This window comes from Macaca nemestrina, chromosome 13, assembly GCF_043159975.1.
Source record: "Macaca nemestrina isolate mMacNem1 chromosome 13, mMacNem.hap1, whole genome shotgun sequence".
Taxonomy (NCBI): Eukaryota; Metazoa; Chordata; class Mammalia; order Primates; family Cercopithecidae; genus Macaca; species Macaca nemestrina.
The window spans coordinates 39,813,065-39,829,219 of NC_092137.1; the positions used below are offsets into that span (position 1 = coordinate 39,813,065).

The following is a 16,155-nucleotide window of genomic DNA, read 5'->3' on the forward strand; positions in this document are numbered from 1 at the left end:
AAACACAGAAGTTAGAATGGAACAAGAAACATCATTACCAAAGTACCGACAATTTGAAATTTCCATTTTAAACTTACATGACCTATGTTTTAAAAAGAAACTCCAAGGCCTTATTCATCATATCTAGAAAAAAAATGTTCTATAATCTTTTTTTTTCTTAAGCAGAAGGAAACTAAATTTTAAGTACATTTCATAGAAAAATGCTGAGGTCAATTTGTTATACAGGAGAGTCATGTTACAAAGAACTCAAAACCAACTTTCTTCCTAGAGATTCTCAGAATTATCACAACTGGACCAGACTTCAGTATTTTGCGTTAGAGAAGATTTTCTAAATCCACCCTAATTCTAACCTCAAATAGGATGCGAGGCCACACAGGGCTATCAGAGGCTGCAAATACTTTCAGGGTAACAGAAAACTTTGTTTAGGTCAAATATATGGCAGCAAGGGTCCTCTTTTCTCTATAGGTAAGTTTCTGTCTCTCTTTTTCTTTCTTCTGTTATGTCAAGAAGAGTATTTAGGTGCCCCACATTATAATTAGTAGCCAACACAAATTTTAAAAGCTAGAATCTTTCTTTTGTAGCCTGATAAGGTTTACAGAATATTTTAAATGCTGTTTTGAATCTCAAGAATATCTGGTCCCTGACAATTTCATTCCAAGATAACTTTAAATATTAGCAGCTTAATCAGAATTATTCCAAAATTGATTACTTTCATCAAGAAAAGACTTACCTGGAGTGATTCCATTTGGTCAATTTAATTACTTAACTGATACATCACAGCTAAACTTCCCAATTTTATACATTATGCATTTTAGCAAAATTATTAGAATTATTTTCTATTGACAATTTATTCTAAAGATATGACATGTTTACATATTGAATGTTATTAAGAAGAGCCTCTCCCACTATAAATGTTTTCTTATCAATTTTGCAGAAGGAAATTTGTTGAGATTTCATTCTTCTGTCAATTTTTTAGTCAAAAATTTTACTACGTGTGATTTTTGTGTTTCCAATTTTGTGTTAATTATTTCTATCCATAATAGCTATTAATTGCATTAAATGGCTGATAGGAATTGAATTTGCTATATTTATTCATGAGATAATCTATGAGAAAAACAATTCTGAGACAACGAGAGACTCAGGGAGATGGGGACGAGAAAGCCACAGAGAAGAGATGATTAAGAATTGGAAAGGGGCAGGTAAGAGAAAGATACTTGTATGTCAAAACATTCTTGGGATCAAAATATTTAGTATGACAAACAATAAAAAATATATACCAGGCATTTTTTTTAAAGTGAAAAATGTCAGACAAAAGCAAATCTAAAAATAAAACAACACACAATGTTCTGATTTGTCCAGTTATTACTCCATTTAAACCTACATAATAAGTGATAAATAAATTTATGAATTAATCATGAAAATTATTGGTTATATGTCAACTTTATAAGATGGCTTTCAAAAAATAGCAAAGAATATTTTTTGTTTCCCCATACAAATAGTTGTTCCAATTAAAAATAGTGTAACCTTATTAAATTAATTTTGGAAAATAAAAACATAATCCCATATCCATAACAAAGCCACTATTAACACATACTATTGAATTTTGTGCAGGATTTTTGTTGTTATCCATTTTTTAACATTAGCTAAAGTTTTTTAAATCATAGATTGTGTGTATTATAGAGACTAGAGAGAACATCGCTGTAACCTCATAATAATAAATGTTTTTTCTTCAATTGTGACCAGATAACTTCATTCCAAAAAATCTTTTCTTGGAGTTGGGTAAGATATTTTCACAGTGAAAACTGCTGGCAAAACTATCTGTACTATTGTAATACTAAAGATAAAATGGACTGCTGGATCCCTGTCGATATACTTTTTACAACTGTAAAATAAAACGGAAAGGTATGATAAGAATACAGAACACGGTCTTTAAAGAATTAGGTTACAAGTATATAAAATAAAATAAATACTCATTACCTCTAATTTTGGATTCCTCAAATCTGCTTTCCATCCAAAGTGTTTAATAATAGCAATTCCAATTACTCTTCCTACCTCCTGGAAAAGTAGCAAGTTAAAGAAAAGAATACTAAAAATGAAAATTTTAAGTTTAAATGTAAGCAAAACTAACAGAGAAGCCTATAAGAAAATCAAGTCAGGCTATCCGACAGTAATTTAGAGTTCTGATATTAAAATCGTACATGAAAGCATTTTCTATTTCAGGCAGTAAGGCTGTATTTTATCTGCCCTAGCCCCCAATACACTCCATGGCATTAACGTCTACTCATGCATAATCTCTATTCTTGTAATTTTAGGCATATGAAATAACTAGATTATGACCTGATAAATATGATCATTCTGGGTTTCAGGAAACAGATGCAAGCTGAAAGATAACTATTTCAGCTACTATAAGCCTATGTGTTTAAAAATTACCAGATTAGTATCATTAGACTCACCCTTTAGGGTCTGACTGATTTTAAGGTTGATAAAGTATTCAGACCAATGGCCTTTAACATCACTGAACTTTGTAAGGGCCAACTGATGAGGTTTGGTGATGGCCAATTTGTGGTGTTCACTCTTCTCTATATTGCTGAGACTTCACATGCATTTGCAGTCTAGGTCCTGGTGACAATCCCATGTACAGGACCTGTGCAGAGTAGCCACTGAATAAGCACAAAGCTGAACTGAAGAGAAACCCCAAAAGCTGAGGACTATGGTATCAGGATTTCCAAATACAAAGGACATCTGTAGATTTAAGGAAATTTTTAGGCACAAAGTATAAGAAAGGAATTACTTGGAATGGCATACCATTCCTCTTAAACATCTGAGGGAAAATTAAAAGGAAAATGTAGTTTTAAAGATATTTAATTCCATAAGAACTAATTGTCTGGGCCTAGTTATTCGTTCTGTGAGAGGTTTGCATCTCATTTTCAATCTAAAGAGTAAGTAATTCTTTTAAAAAAAATGGGACCCACAGGCCAGGTGCAGTGGCTCCTGCCTGTAATCCCAGCACTTTGGGAGGCTGAGGTGGGTGGATCACTTGAGGTCAGGAGTTCAAGACCAGCCTGACCAATGTGAAACCCTGTCTCTACTAAAAATACAAAAATTAGCTGGGTGTGGTGGCGCACACCTGTGATCCCAGCTACTCAGGAGGCTGAGGCAAGGGAATCACCTGAACCTGGGAGGCGGAGGTTGCAGTGAGCCAGATCGTGCCACTGTATTCCAGCCTGGGCGACAGACTCCACTTTGGGATGCAAGCATACCTGTGCAGTGAAGGCCTTTCCAATAGTTCCACTGCAGCGACAAGATACTCTGAAAGTCAAGTCCTTCTGATTATGAGTATCAATTGCTTTCTCTATGTCATTCCGAAATTCTTCTTCTTGAAAGTTTTCACTTTTAGTGGTAAAATCTCTTTGCTCCAGAGTTTCTTCTTCTATTTGTTTTTCCAGCTGGCAGTCCCTATTCTCTTCTATCTTTTGCATTTGTTCTATTTTTAATTTCTTTGCAATGATGATTTCATTTTCTCCCACTTTTCTTTTTAGTTGGTTATCATCTCTCTGAGAAAGTTTTTCCTTTTTTGCATCAAGTTCAAGAAGATTTTTCCAGATTGAAATGGCATTCAACCAACTTCCTGGATCTTCATTTATAAGTCTTTGCATTTCGTTAAGTAGTTTTCCTAAATAAGAAAAATCTTGTTGATCCTATATTGAAGCTTTAAAGACTATCTATTACAATCATCACCCCCAAATTCCATTACCTTTATTTCTTTGAATTTTTATTAAATTGCTACATGAATAACTTCACTTCCATTTGGAGTTTATATTCCATTTACCGTAAGAATATTGTGCAGAATAAAGTTCATTCTTATATTGCATATACAGCATCCACACTGTGTTAAAATTTCTATAGAATTACCATATAATAACCTAGAAAGATTATTTGTGCTATGGTAATATATGTATCTCTTCAACATATACATAGACCTAGAGTGTATATCAACCCTTAAATAATGGTGATCTTGCCTATAAAAATTAAGTTTTTATAAGAAAAGAATAAATTGAAAAACTCAGCTCAGAAACAGAGGAGCTGAATCTTGGGCCTGTTACATTTTAGCCCACACCATATTAATAAGTATATTATAGTGCGTTTCCATAAAGTAACTCACAAGCCATTCATAGCTTAGCATACTGCCAGTATGCTCAGCAAAGTTTAATCTTCTCTTGATGAACCAGGGTCATCAAGATGATCCAAAAATTACTGTAGTTCCTTAAAGATGAATGTGTGTAGAGTACTGGGAGGAATTATATTTACCCCACAGTATAATACTTTGGGATTTGCTTTAAAACAATTTTTTCTGCTTGGTCTTGATTTCTTGCCATTTGCATCTTTCTTAAAATAGTTTATTATAGGCTATAAATACATGATCTCTTATGTAATTCAAATTGAAGTTTAAGGCAGCGTTTAAACCTGCAGTGTCTGACCATGTTTTGTTGTTTTTATCAAGATCCATATGTTGTTTTAGTAGCATATTTATAAAATTTAGAGAGTGGACAAGAAATCTCTTATGCCCCCTTTACCTCTAATGCTTGATAAGCGGGCATAAGTTTATCAAAAACATTTAAGGTCCCAGAAATAAAAATATTTACTATGCAGTATTTTTCCAATTATATCACACAGTTAAAATGTACAATATGACGATTTTCACTGATTTACTATTAAAATAACGCATTTTGGATTACTGCATGTTTCTAAATCCAAATGCAACTGACCATATATATCTCTAAAGAAGGTACCTGATCAGGCCGGGCGCGGTGGCTCAAGCCTGTAATCCCAGCACTTTGGGAGGCCGAGATGGGCGGATCACGACGTCAGGAGATCGAGACCATCCTGGCTAACACGGTGAAACCCCGTCTCTACTAAAAAATACAAAAAACTAGCCGGGCGCAGTGGCGCCTGTAGTCCCAGCTACTCAGGAGGCTGAGGCAGGAGAATGGCGTGAACCCGGGAGGCGGAGCTTGCAGTGAGCTGAGATCCGGCCACTGCACTCCAGCCTGGGCGGCAGAGCGAGACTCCGTCTCAAAAAAAAAAAAAAAAAAAAAAAAAAAAGAAGGTACCTGATCATAATTCTCGAAGAAATGTGGCTTAAGACATTAAACTCTCATAAAAAAGGCAGCACACAGTTTGCAAAGAGAAGAAATATTCTACTACAATCAGGTGATAATATTCAGGAAATACAGAAAAATACACAATTAATGATCCCACACATGTCAATGAATATTAAAGTGTAAAATGGCTACATATTAATTATCAAGCAGAAAATGTTGGAGTACAATGTGTCATGTGGGTAAAAGCAACACACATATGGATATGCCATACCTTTACTTACAGAAGAAATAAGTGGAAACTGCTTTTTAATCAGCAAAAATAATCTTTCGGCAGATTTTAATTTCTTCAACATATTCAAATCAGAACAGGTGGTGAAAAAAACCTTTCCTGAAATATATTCAACCTAGAAATAAAAAAAACAGCTTTCAATGTAGTCCAGTGTCAGTGTAAAAATGGTATTTTTTCCCTCTTAAGGTACAGCATTTAAATTAAAAATAAAAATAACCATTTCTGAAGTATCTACTATTTGTCAGGCTCTGTACTAGGAACTCTGAATAAGTACTTTCCTCCTCACCCTTATAACAACCCTCTAAGGTAGATCCTATCACCACCAAAAGTAGACAAAGGTATAATGTACTAGACAATTAGGTGTCTAGCCCAAGGTGGATATTTATTGAAGACTTACCTGTAGGCTACCAGGAAGCATAAAACATATATTCTGAATAATAGACACACACTGACATACACATTAAAACATAAGATTTCTAAGACAATAACTTGAATTAAACCCAGAAGAAAACTAAAAGTTTTAACATTATAATGCATTGACAAGCTGTAAGTACACTAAGTAGAAATGAATATGAAAGCCGACATTACAAAGAGTCTTCGGAAGGAATCCTGTAAGGTTTGGGAAGAAGGATTCTAATAAAAGAACAAGGGGCAGATGCAGAAGTGGGAATGAAAACCTGGCTGAAGTAAACTGTAAGCAACATTTGCTGTATTATGCTGATTGATAGTGTCAGGTGGATGGATGATGTAGTTTAGGCCAGCCTGACAAATGGTCATGAAATTTTGAGTACCACGAATGGTAATGGTCAACCATTATAGACTTTTGATGAAAACTGTGACAGCACTGAATTAGCTGACAGAAAAAATTACTTCACAAGAGGCATAAAGGACTGAGTGTAGAATATGATGCTAGAGGGAGAAGGAGGTTACTGAGGTAGAAATGACGAGATACTTGGCTGCAGAAACTGGATAACGAGTAGAAGCAAGACATATGCATCAAACAGAAACAGGTTTTGGAGAAAGGATGGATACGTGGCAAGAGAAGGAAAATGAAAAGAGCACTGACTCACAGGAAGCCTAATATGCTGTGACAAAGGGTGCTCAATACCAACGGAATCTTAACTCTTTTAGGGTCAACCCAACCCTTTTAAGTCCAGGATGGATGTGGGCTCTCTTTTTAGCAGTGGCCAACAATTGAACAGGATGGTTCTAAATAATCTCCTAGAACTCGGACACCAGGGACTGTGGGGTTTCTTGTGTTATGGCAGCTACCATCCATGGGTACTTGAACTCCAAGGGTTTTTGCTTGTTTTGGATCTGACAAGATCTAATTAAACTCTTGGAATGGTAATTTCTGGGGTTGCTACTCCAGGCTGATGAAAGAGAATCTCTCCTGAAGAAGCCCTAGATTGGCACCAATTAAAACTCAAATAGCTTACAGCAATGCAGCTGACCAAAATAGATGGAGGAACAGACAATGACACTATGGGAGGAAGCAGGGAATGAAAAGAACATTTAGGAATCAATATATAAGGGGATAGTGAAGTAACCAAAACCAGAACTTCTGGTTTCTAGAATTTACTTCTTTCTTATTACATAGGTGACATTTCCCCAAAACTAAAGTATATACTTCAAAATGCTAAGAAACTTGAAAACAAAGTTTTAAAAAGTAAATTATCAAAAATTCATAAGTTAGCTGACGTAAGAATACAGTTGATACTAAAGCCATCGCAGAACAATTTAACTGACGAAATACTTTGCCAAGATTCTGGGGGAACAGGACTAAATACTTTACTGAAAATGTTTGGTTTTAAGTTTCAAATTCTGTAAACAAGTAAAATGATGCGCAAAGATCTAGACCAGTGACTTTAACCTAGGCAGTCAGTGATCTAGATATTATAGTTACTTAATTGTACGAAGATCTTCTTTTCTTATTCAAATATCAAGGGAAGCATTTTATCTGATCAGCTTTCTCTAACATATATATACATAAAATATATTTATATTTTAAAAATGTATATTTACATTTAAATATATATATATTTCCCCCCGGGGCCAGTGGTTTCCAAAAAGAATATGACTATCAAGTTAATTAAGAGGACCCAAAAAGTTTATTTAGAACATCAGATCATAAGAATAGTATGTTAGTGCAGTAAAATGCCAAATACATTCTCGAAACCCAAAACTGCAACATTATTCTAAGAATTATACATTCTCAAAACCAAAAGCAGCAACATTATTCTATGAATTATCATAAGGCCTACATTTCTTTTAGAATAAGCATGTTATCAGAAGTAGAGCAGGTCCTTGAATAACACTGTTTTGTTCAACATTGTTTCATCATGATATTGATAAGAAAAAATACCAATTCCCAGCCAGGGCTACTGTCCAGGTGAACCATGTCTGCATGGGTTTTCCCTGAGTGCCCCAGTTTCCTCTGACATCTCAGAGTGTGCCTGTTATGTCACTGGTATGTTTACATGGTCCCAGTGCAAGTAAATGTGTGGGCGTGTGAGTGCGCTGGGGAATGGGATGGCATCCTATGCAGGGCTGGTTCCCACCTTGTCCCCTGAGCTGCCAGGATAGGCCCTGGCCAGTGACAACCATGGAATAACTGAACTGGAATAGATGGATAAACAATTATCCTACTTGTTTTTATCAATCTTTCTTAAATGTATGTATAGCTTACATTTATTTCAATGTTTAATATTAGAAGAGTTATTTCAGCATTTACTATTAGAAGTGTTCTAAATAACCTCTTTATTTAGAAGTCTGTGAAATTTTTGCGACTAGAAATATACTGTAGGAACTCTTGTTTATTTCAATTAGCCTATGGTAAAAATGATTTAATTATACATCCTTTTGCTTGAAGTCAAAGTTTCCAGGAACCTACTGATGACATTAAATGAAGACTTACTGTAGTTTAATAAATTGTAAAATAGTACTAACTGTGAGAATCAAATAATCCTATCTGTGAATGCACTTAAACAGTTCACTCTTTGTGAAGATAGGTATTATATCTTAAAACAGTAGGGAGAATTAATTTTAGTGCTTATGATTTCAAGAACTGCTGAAGCTACTAATTCTCTTTTTCTTTAGTTTATTTCTTGTAACTATTCATATTTAATTACAACACTCAGGGAGAAATAAGGCATTTGGAATATTTTGTTCTCAAGTTTCTCACCTGAAAATTTATTTATATATACAATCTAGTTTTTTCTATCTAGAATTAAATCATAACCAAGTGTCTAAAAACACCTGGTTTTATGTATAACACTTCCGAAGATGAAATAACAGCCTTTATTAAGTAATAACAGCTCTTTTTCTACTAGATTATCTAAACATTATTTTTCCTTTCTTTTAAAATTCATGGATTCAAATTTAACACCAAGATTAAAAGTTTAAATCTAGGGTGAAAGTGGTAGCTCACGCCTATAATTCCAGTGCTTTGGGAGGCCCAAGTGGGAGGACTGCTTGAGCCCAGGAGTTTGAGACCAGCCTGGACAACACAGTGAGACCCTGTCTGTACAAAAAGTAAATGAGTTGGGCATGGTGGCATGTGCTTGTAGTCCAAGAGGCTACTTGGAAGGGTAAGGTGGGAGGATTGCTTGAGCTGGGGAAATAAGGTTGCAGTGATCTGTGATCACGCCACTGTTCTTTAGCCTGAGTGATAGAGCCTGATCCTGTGATAATTTTTTTAAAAAAGTCTAAATCTACGCAAAAACATATCATGATATAGGGAGGTACCAAAGGTCTCCTAATTCTAAAGAGGCCAGTTTCAGAACTAATTTGAAAGTGCTAAGTGATGGGTTAATGTGGTGTTTGAGTTTGTTTTGGTTTATTTTAGAAGAAGGAATTCAAAAATATGTTTCACTTAATTTGTAAAAAGGACATTCAGCTGGGCATGGTAGCTAATGCCTGTAATCCCAGCACTTTGGGAGGCCAAGGTGGGCGGATCACTTGAAGTCCAGAGTTCAAGACCAGCCTGGCCAATATGTTTAGTAGAAACCCTGTCTCTACTAAAGATACAAAAATTAGCTAGGCACCTGTAATCCCAGCTACTTGGGAGGCTGAGGCAGGAGAATTGCTTGAATCTGGGAGGTGGAGGTTGCAGTGAGCCAAGATCACGCCACTGCACTCCAGCCTGGGTGACAGAGTAAGACTCTGTCAAAAAAAAAAAAAAAAAAAAAAGGCATTCAATTTAAAGTGAATGCAGAGAATCTTTAAGGCAACCTTATGCAATTATTCCATTAAATGAAAATAACTATGAAATAATCTGACTTTCTGCTTAACTCAACCCCACTACCCTCGACTGTGATGACACCATTAAAAAAACAAAAATTTACGTGGCCTATTCAGGACCTGTGTTAATAGTGTTTGATATGTGAGTTTACAAAGACCAATGAATCAACTGACAGGACTTTTCTGGTGAACTGACATTAGAGACATCTCTACAACATTCAATTTTATCTTAAAATAACTGTTCCTACTATTAGTCTTACACTAAATAGCAGTACTTAATACATTAAACATCATTATAAAGCTTAATTTTTCTCAATATATTAATTTCTTCAAAGTAGTCTAAGTGATCCGTGTTTGTAGATACGTAAATTAAATATTTAACATCATTCCAGGGACTTATGAAGAAATTTGCCATACAACCAGAAGGGAGAAAAAACATCAAACTTGAATCTGACCAAGTTCTAGATACAACTTACAGGATTTCAACTTGTAGGAAATACAGAGGATAGAGGAACATGTTAAACTACACCATGCAGACTCAGCATACTATTTTTTTTCTTTTTTTTTTTTTTGAGATGGAGTCTTGCTCTGTTGCCCAGGCTGGACTGCAGTGGCGTGATCTTGGCTCACTGCAACCTCCGCCTCCAGGGTTCAAGCAATTCTCCTGCCTCAGCCTCTTGAATAGCCGGGACTACAGGTGTGCACCACCACACCTGGCTAACTTTTTGTATTTTTAGTAGAGACGGGGTTTCACCATGTTGGCCAGGCTGGTCTTGAACTCCTGACCTCAGGTAATCCGCCCACCTTGGCCTCCCAAAGTGCTGGGATTACAGGCGTGAGTCACCGCACCAGGCTAGATTCAGCATACTATTTTGTTTACTTTTGTGTATTTCTGAAATTCTCCATGATAGAAAGCTAAAAAGAATACACAGGAAATTTTCCACTGCAAGCTGTGTGTTGGAGTTACCTGGGAGGGCAGCATGTTTTCATGTTAAAATGGTATCACCTGGGCTTACCAGCCGCCCTGTTAAAAGAAAACCTTTTGGGGCTGGCACCCAGAAATACTCATTTTCAACTAGCTTCCCCAGTGATTCTTATGTTCATCAAAATTGGAAAAACACTGATTAAAATGAGGTGATTACTTTCTTAAACAATCATTCTTGAATTAATCTGTTTTGTAAATTTAGATTTTAGAATATTAACTTCCTTGATGTGATCCAAAGTTTCTAACATTCTCTTGTCACTAAAAGAATGTTTTAAGTATTACTATACAACTCATGTATGGGAACTAAAATTTATTGAGCACCAACTATTTGCTAGGCATCATGCTACCTGTGCTATCTTTGTTTCAGTGATTACATTAATCCTTTAAAGTAGCTATCATCTCTATTTTACATTCAAGACAATTGAGGCTCAGAAATTTGAGTAATTTGCCCAAAGTTACATATCTACTACAGAAATATATAAGATCTGCACACAGGTCTTTTGATTCTAAAGCCCATACATACTCTACCACGGTGTTACAGAAATAAACTACATCCAACGTTCCAGGGCAGATTCCCACAGTAACTTAGCCTAGTGGTAAAGCACACAGGCTTTAAAACTAGAAAGGCTCCAGATACAAGTCCCAATCTTCTCTTTTTTTGTAAAATATGGAGGTAAAAGTCTATTACATAGGAGTCTTTTGAGGATTAAATCATAACATGCACATAACTTGTCTAACATTTTAAGTGCTTAATAAATGTTAGTTGTCATCACTGTTATTTCAGGATTGCCTTAACTTTGAGAGTTCACTTTGTATCAGAGCAACTGAGGTGGAATTTCAGAGATTATTTGTTCAGATCCCATTTCCGGACCTATCTGTCCTTCAAACATACAAGAGCAGAATATGGAAATTCCCAAATCTACTGGCATTTAATTACTCTCACTGTCACAAAGTTTTCCCTATAGGTAATTGAATTTTCTTCCTGGTAATAAAGTTTTCCCAATTTCATTTGTCTTTAGAGAAGATGGAGAACAAGCAGAGAGTCTTTCTTTTTTCTAATAAACCTACATATTCAACTGGGCCAAGCCATCTCTCTTTCACACCAAGCACTCTAAGTCAGCGTTTGAAAAAACAAACCAGCGCAGCCCTATGTCATGGGCCTGGTTTGAACGTGATTATATACTCATGCTTGATTTCCCAGCTCAGGTTTGAATCCCATCTTTGCGATTTTCTAGTTGCATGATTTGAATAAATTATTGGACTTACCTGTGCTTCATTTTTCTCATCTGTTAAATGTGGAACACCTACCTTATAGGGCTGTTGTGAAAAGTATGCAAATAAATGTAGGGTAAAGATCTAAGAACACATGCCTGACACATATTAAATGTTCAATAAATGTCAGTAGTTACTATATATTGTTGCTTTTTTAGATTAGCTACATTCAATACTCTATTAAATTCTGTGACCCAAAACACCGGTGGCAGGCAGTCTAATAAAACTGACATAATTCTTCATGACTCCAACTCTTCACTGCAGAAACTCCTTTTGTGGGCTTCCCACACTGTAGAAGCTGCCAGGGTGGAGGGGTTAATTTCATTTAGCAAGCTCTCCTTTTCTAAGAGCACACCACTCACACTGTCCCATGTACCCCCCCCATCAAGATACCTTTTCTATTATACCTTCATCCTCTACTTTCAAGAAACCAGTTTTCAACGTTCTAAAACCTAAACCAATGCTTAAAAACTTTGTTCATTTCACGGAAATCAACAACAGATAACCATGAGGCCCGCAAGAGTATATTGTTTTTCTGGCTGCTATTTACTGCGCGTTTAAAGTGTACTTTGCATACGCTATGTCATTTAATCCTCACAACAATCCTATGAAGTAAAATACTATCACTGTCAAGAAACTAACAAAAAGTCAGGTAACTGAACTTGGAGATCATCTTTGCATTTAAAGAACGAAGGGTTCTAACTCTGACAAGCCAGATTCTAATTACAGGCACTACTAAGTACTTTAAAGAATGCAGGAAATAACTTGCCTCAACACCTCTCTTAAAAACTTGAGCCCTGAGAAATGAGGAACTGGATTTGCTATGCAAGGAAAGAAAGGAATGGTGGCTTCCCTCGGCCATAGCGGAAGCGCCTGCCAGTCAACCTCGGGGGGCGGCGACCGTCGGGTGGAACAGAGAGGGGCGCCGGCGTCGCTTTCCCGCATGCACGACTGGCCTCGGGTGGGCAACGGGGCAGGGGCAGGGCCGCCCACCTTCCCAGGCGCGCAGCGAGGCCCACTCACCTCCGTGGCCGCCAGCCGCGCCCGCACCTCGCGCATCAGGAACGGCTCCAGGCCGCGACCCGCGGTGCAGAAGAATCGGGCGCCGGCCTCAGTTCCGGACCCCGGCTCTCCACGCACCTCCGACATGGCGGCTGGGGCGCGCCCCCGCGGCTTCAGGTCACGTGGCCTCGGGCGCGCGCGGCTCGCTCCCGGAGGCGGCGCGCAGGGGCGGGTGGTGCCAAAGGCGGGGTGGGGAGGGAGAGCCCGGGAGGGTCGTATCAGCCCGCCGTGGCCCCTATGGGTCTTCTTGGTTGACCATATGTCCCCTCCTTCATTAGGCGCACCGAAATGGGTTAGAATCATAGGTGGAAGGGCTAGAATGGATAATTCAGTCCTGTTGCCTTATTTTGTAGATTGAGGAAATTAATGCCCAGAGAGGTCAAGAGACAGCGAGTTAGCAGCACAGCTGAGGCTGGAGCCTAGATTTCTCCCTATGTAACATAATGCCTTTTCTGTTCCTCCCAACTCCGTCCTCTTCCTGTCCTTCATTCCTCTCTTCCACTCTTCTCATAGAAGGAGCCCTGGTCTGTTTTCACAAAGAATTGGGCCAAACCTGTGAATCTCCAGGACGGAGAGCAGAAGTTCCTGTTCTCTAACAAATGTCTGCGTTCTGAAACAGCTCATTTCTTGCACTGCTTATTAACCATCCAACCATAGATGAATGAATGTGCCATCTAGTTTTGGGCACCTGATTTGAATGGTTCTCCTAACAGTATTTGAGGGCCTTTTTCTAAACTCTGAATTTTAAAATGGAAATGAAAATATTACTTGGGAAGCATAGATAAAATCCATGTTACAAGATAAACAGCGTGAAATTAGCTCCATAGCTGTGCATTGAGTCAGTTATACAGAAATGATAAATGCGTGTCTGTCTCTGACAAGGGGCTCTCCTGTGCTTCAGAATGGGATGCTAAGGTGAAGAACTGATACTCCCTCACCTCCCCCGACACTCCCACCCCCCGCACCCACCCCCAACTCATGCTCTACTGGGCCCTACAGTACAAATTCTTCATGGAGTCACATCACATGAGCTTTTCCAAGGTTCAATCTTAGGACTTCTCAGATGCTTCTTTTTAGTTTTTATTTTTTGAGACAGGTCTCCCTCTGTCGCCCAGGCTGGAGTGCAGTGACGTGATCTTGGCTCATTGCAACCTCCACCTCCTGAGCTCAAGCGATCCTCCCACCTCAGCCTCTCCAGTAGGTGGGACCACAGGCGAGCCCCATCACACCGGGCTAATTTTTGTGTTTTTTGTAGAGACGGGGTTTCACCATGTTGGCCAGGCTGGTCTCGAACTCCTGAGCTTAAGCGATCCACCTGCCTCGGCCTCCCAAAGTGCTGGGATTACAAGCACCTGGCCCTCACACACTACCGTTTTGATGAATTCTTTTCTTGCCTTCAGACGTATGTTCTCCTTTTCTGGGCTACTGCCGTAGCTCATTCCAACTTCTGTATACTTTGGGGTTCTGTCAAGTCTGTCTGGGGAGGACAGGAACCCTCTTTAGTTCTCTCTACATTCTGTGCCCAAGATGTTAAGTATGCAGATAGGATGCATTCCATTCAGTTCAACAAATACTGAACACCTACTCTCTGCCAGTTACCACCCTGTCTTGAGGATTCAAAGATGGGTAAGCAAGGGTTTGGACTTCAAAGGCTTAGAGGATGGTGAAGTTGAATGACTTACTGAGGACATACCCAGGAAGATATGACGGCACTAACAAAGAGGAGGCAGAGAGGGCTTCCTGGACAAAATCGTTCTTGAGTCCAGCATTGAACGATATGTAAGAGGGAGAAGCAGCAGATGAAAATGTCTGAGACAGTGTGTGGGGGGTGGGGAACAGGAAGGCCACGATAGCGGTTAGGTGTTATTAGAGCATAAAGTATATGAGTAGAGTTGATAGAGATGTGGTAGAGCCGTGGGTGGGGGCCCAGTTATGTCAGTACAACCAAAGGCAGTTGAAAAAATAAAATGACCTATTTAGCCCGGCTCCAACCAGCAGTGTGCTCACCTGGGTGAAACCACAGCTGAGCTGAGGCTGCAGTCTTGCAGAGCCAATCAATCTTCCCCTTACATTCCGCTCTTTCTTCTGATGACTTTTCCCCTCCAGGAGCCTTTGGTTAGCAAGGTCAGGGGCTACTCTTGTTTCAGATGTGGGGGTCATGTGCATTTGTTCCTTTTGAACTGTGCTGCAGCACGTCAGCTGTACCAATGCCCTTCACAAAATGCTTGCGATGTGATGGAATAGGGGGAGTTCTGCCTCTTTAGTAAGAAATTAATTCACTTTCTGCTAAGAGAGTTGCCTGGAATTCTCTCCCCCATTACTCAGATACTCTTTTCTCCATCATCTCTTATCATTTAAAAAAGTATCTTCTGAAAACTATGGATCCCTGTAGACAAATTTAGCATATCCAGCTGCAATTTGCTGTTTGAATATTACATATTTCAACATGTAGGAAATTGGAAGTCGGCAGGAACAATTTTAGAATGGACAGACTTTTAAGTGGAGGTGTTTTAAGAATTTAGGACAAGACTATTTGCTTCGAGATAGCTCCCTATTTTGGTGCCATTGACAATTCTTTTATTCTTAAAGGTGTATGATATATATTCTTATATATTAAAATGAAAGTGCTATAGATTGTGAAATCGTTGAGGGTGGGGTGACTTTATCTGGGCATCTGTAGCGAGAACACTGGCTTGCCAGTGGTGGCCTCTCAAATGTATGCCAATAAAAAGTAACTACATGGAAGGGCAACTAAGGAGTTCCCTCTCAGGAGAATTGCAGTAACTGCCCTATCAGCAGGGGCCTTTGCAAGCAGGATACTGGAATAAAGGCAAGGTAGTGAGGCCAATGAAGTAGAGAAGTGAGGGCATGAAGGGGATAGGAGGACCCGCAAAATAAACTTCTTCACAACTTTGCTTGCTACTTCCTCTCTTCCTCATTATCTCCTCTTCCTCCCTCTACACTTTATAAATAATGTTTCTTATCCAGGAATACTCCTCAGAATTACCTGAGAAGTCATCAGTGTCAAGCTTGCCACCTCGCTCTCCTGTATTCTGGTACAGTTGAGTAGGGTTGGTGACAAGCCTTGGCCTCTTCTCTCCATGAGATAAAGAACTGTTGCTAGATGCCAAGCAATTCAAGTGCTGACTTCTTCAAAATGCCCACTACTTCCCTTCTCCCAGGCCATTGCTTACACAGTTCCC

At 38.6% G+C, this 16,155-nt stretch overlaps 1 protein-coding gene across 9 annotated transcripts in view; it reads right to left on the reverse strand.

The window, feature by feature from the left end:
- LOC105464894 (THUMP domain 2 tRNA and snRNA guanosine methyltransferase) overlaps nucleotides 1-13,076 on the reverse strand; it is a 54,860-nt gene extending 41,784 nt beyond the window's left edge. For 7 of the 9 annotated variants that reach the window (XR_011611632.1, XR_011611631.1, XR_011611630.1 and 4 more), the window contains exons 1-4: nucleotides 12,914-13,053; nucleotides 5,374-5,506; nucleotides 3,261-3,673; nucleotides 1,978-2,055 (exon numbers count right to left, since the gene is read on the reverse strand). Coding sequence is in view for 6 of the 9 variants with exons in the window: in XM_071076589.1 (XP_070932690.1) it covers nucleotides 1,978-2,055; nucleotides 3,261-3,673; nucleotides 5,374-5,506; nucleotides 12,914-13,039 (750 nt within the window). In the remaining 3 variants the exon portion in view is untranslated. Of the gene's footprint in view, nucleotides 1-1,977; nucleotides 2,056-3,260; nucleotides 3,674-5,373; nucleotides 5,507-12,913 lie in introns of all 9 variants that reach the window. The other 2 variants (XM_024787722.2, XM_011713017.2) reach the window with 2 other exon arrangements.
- Between the last annotated feature and the right edge of the window lie 3,079 nt (nucleotides 13,077-16,155).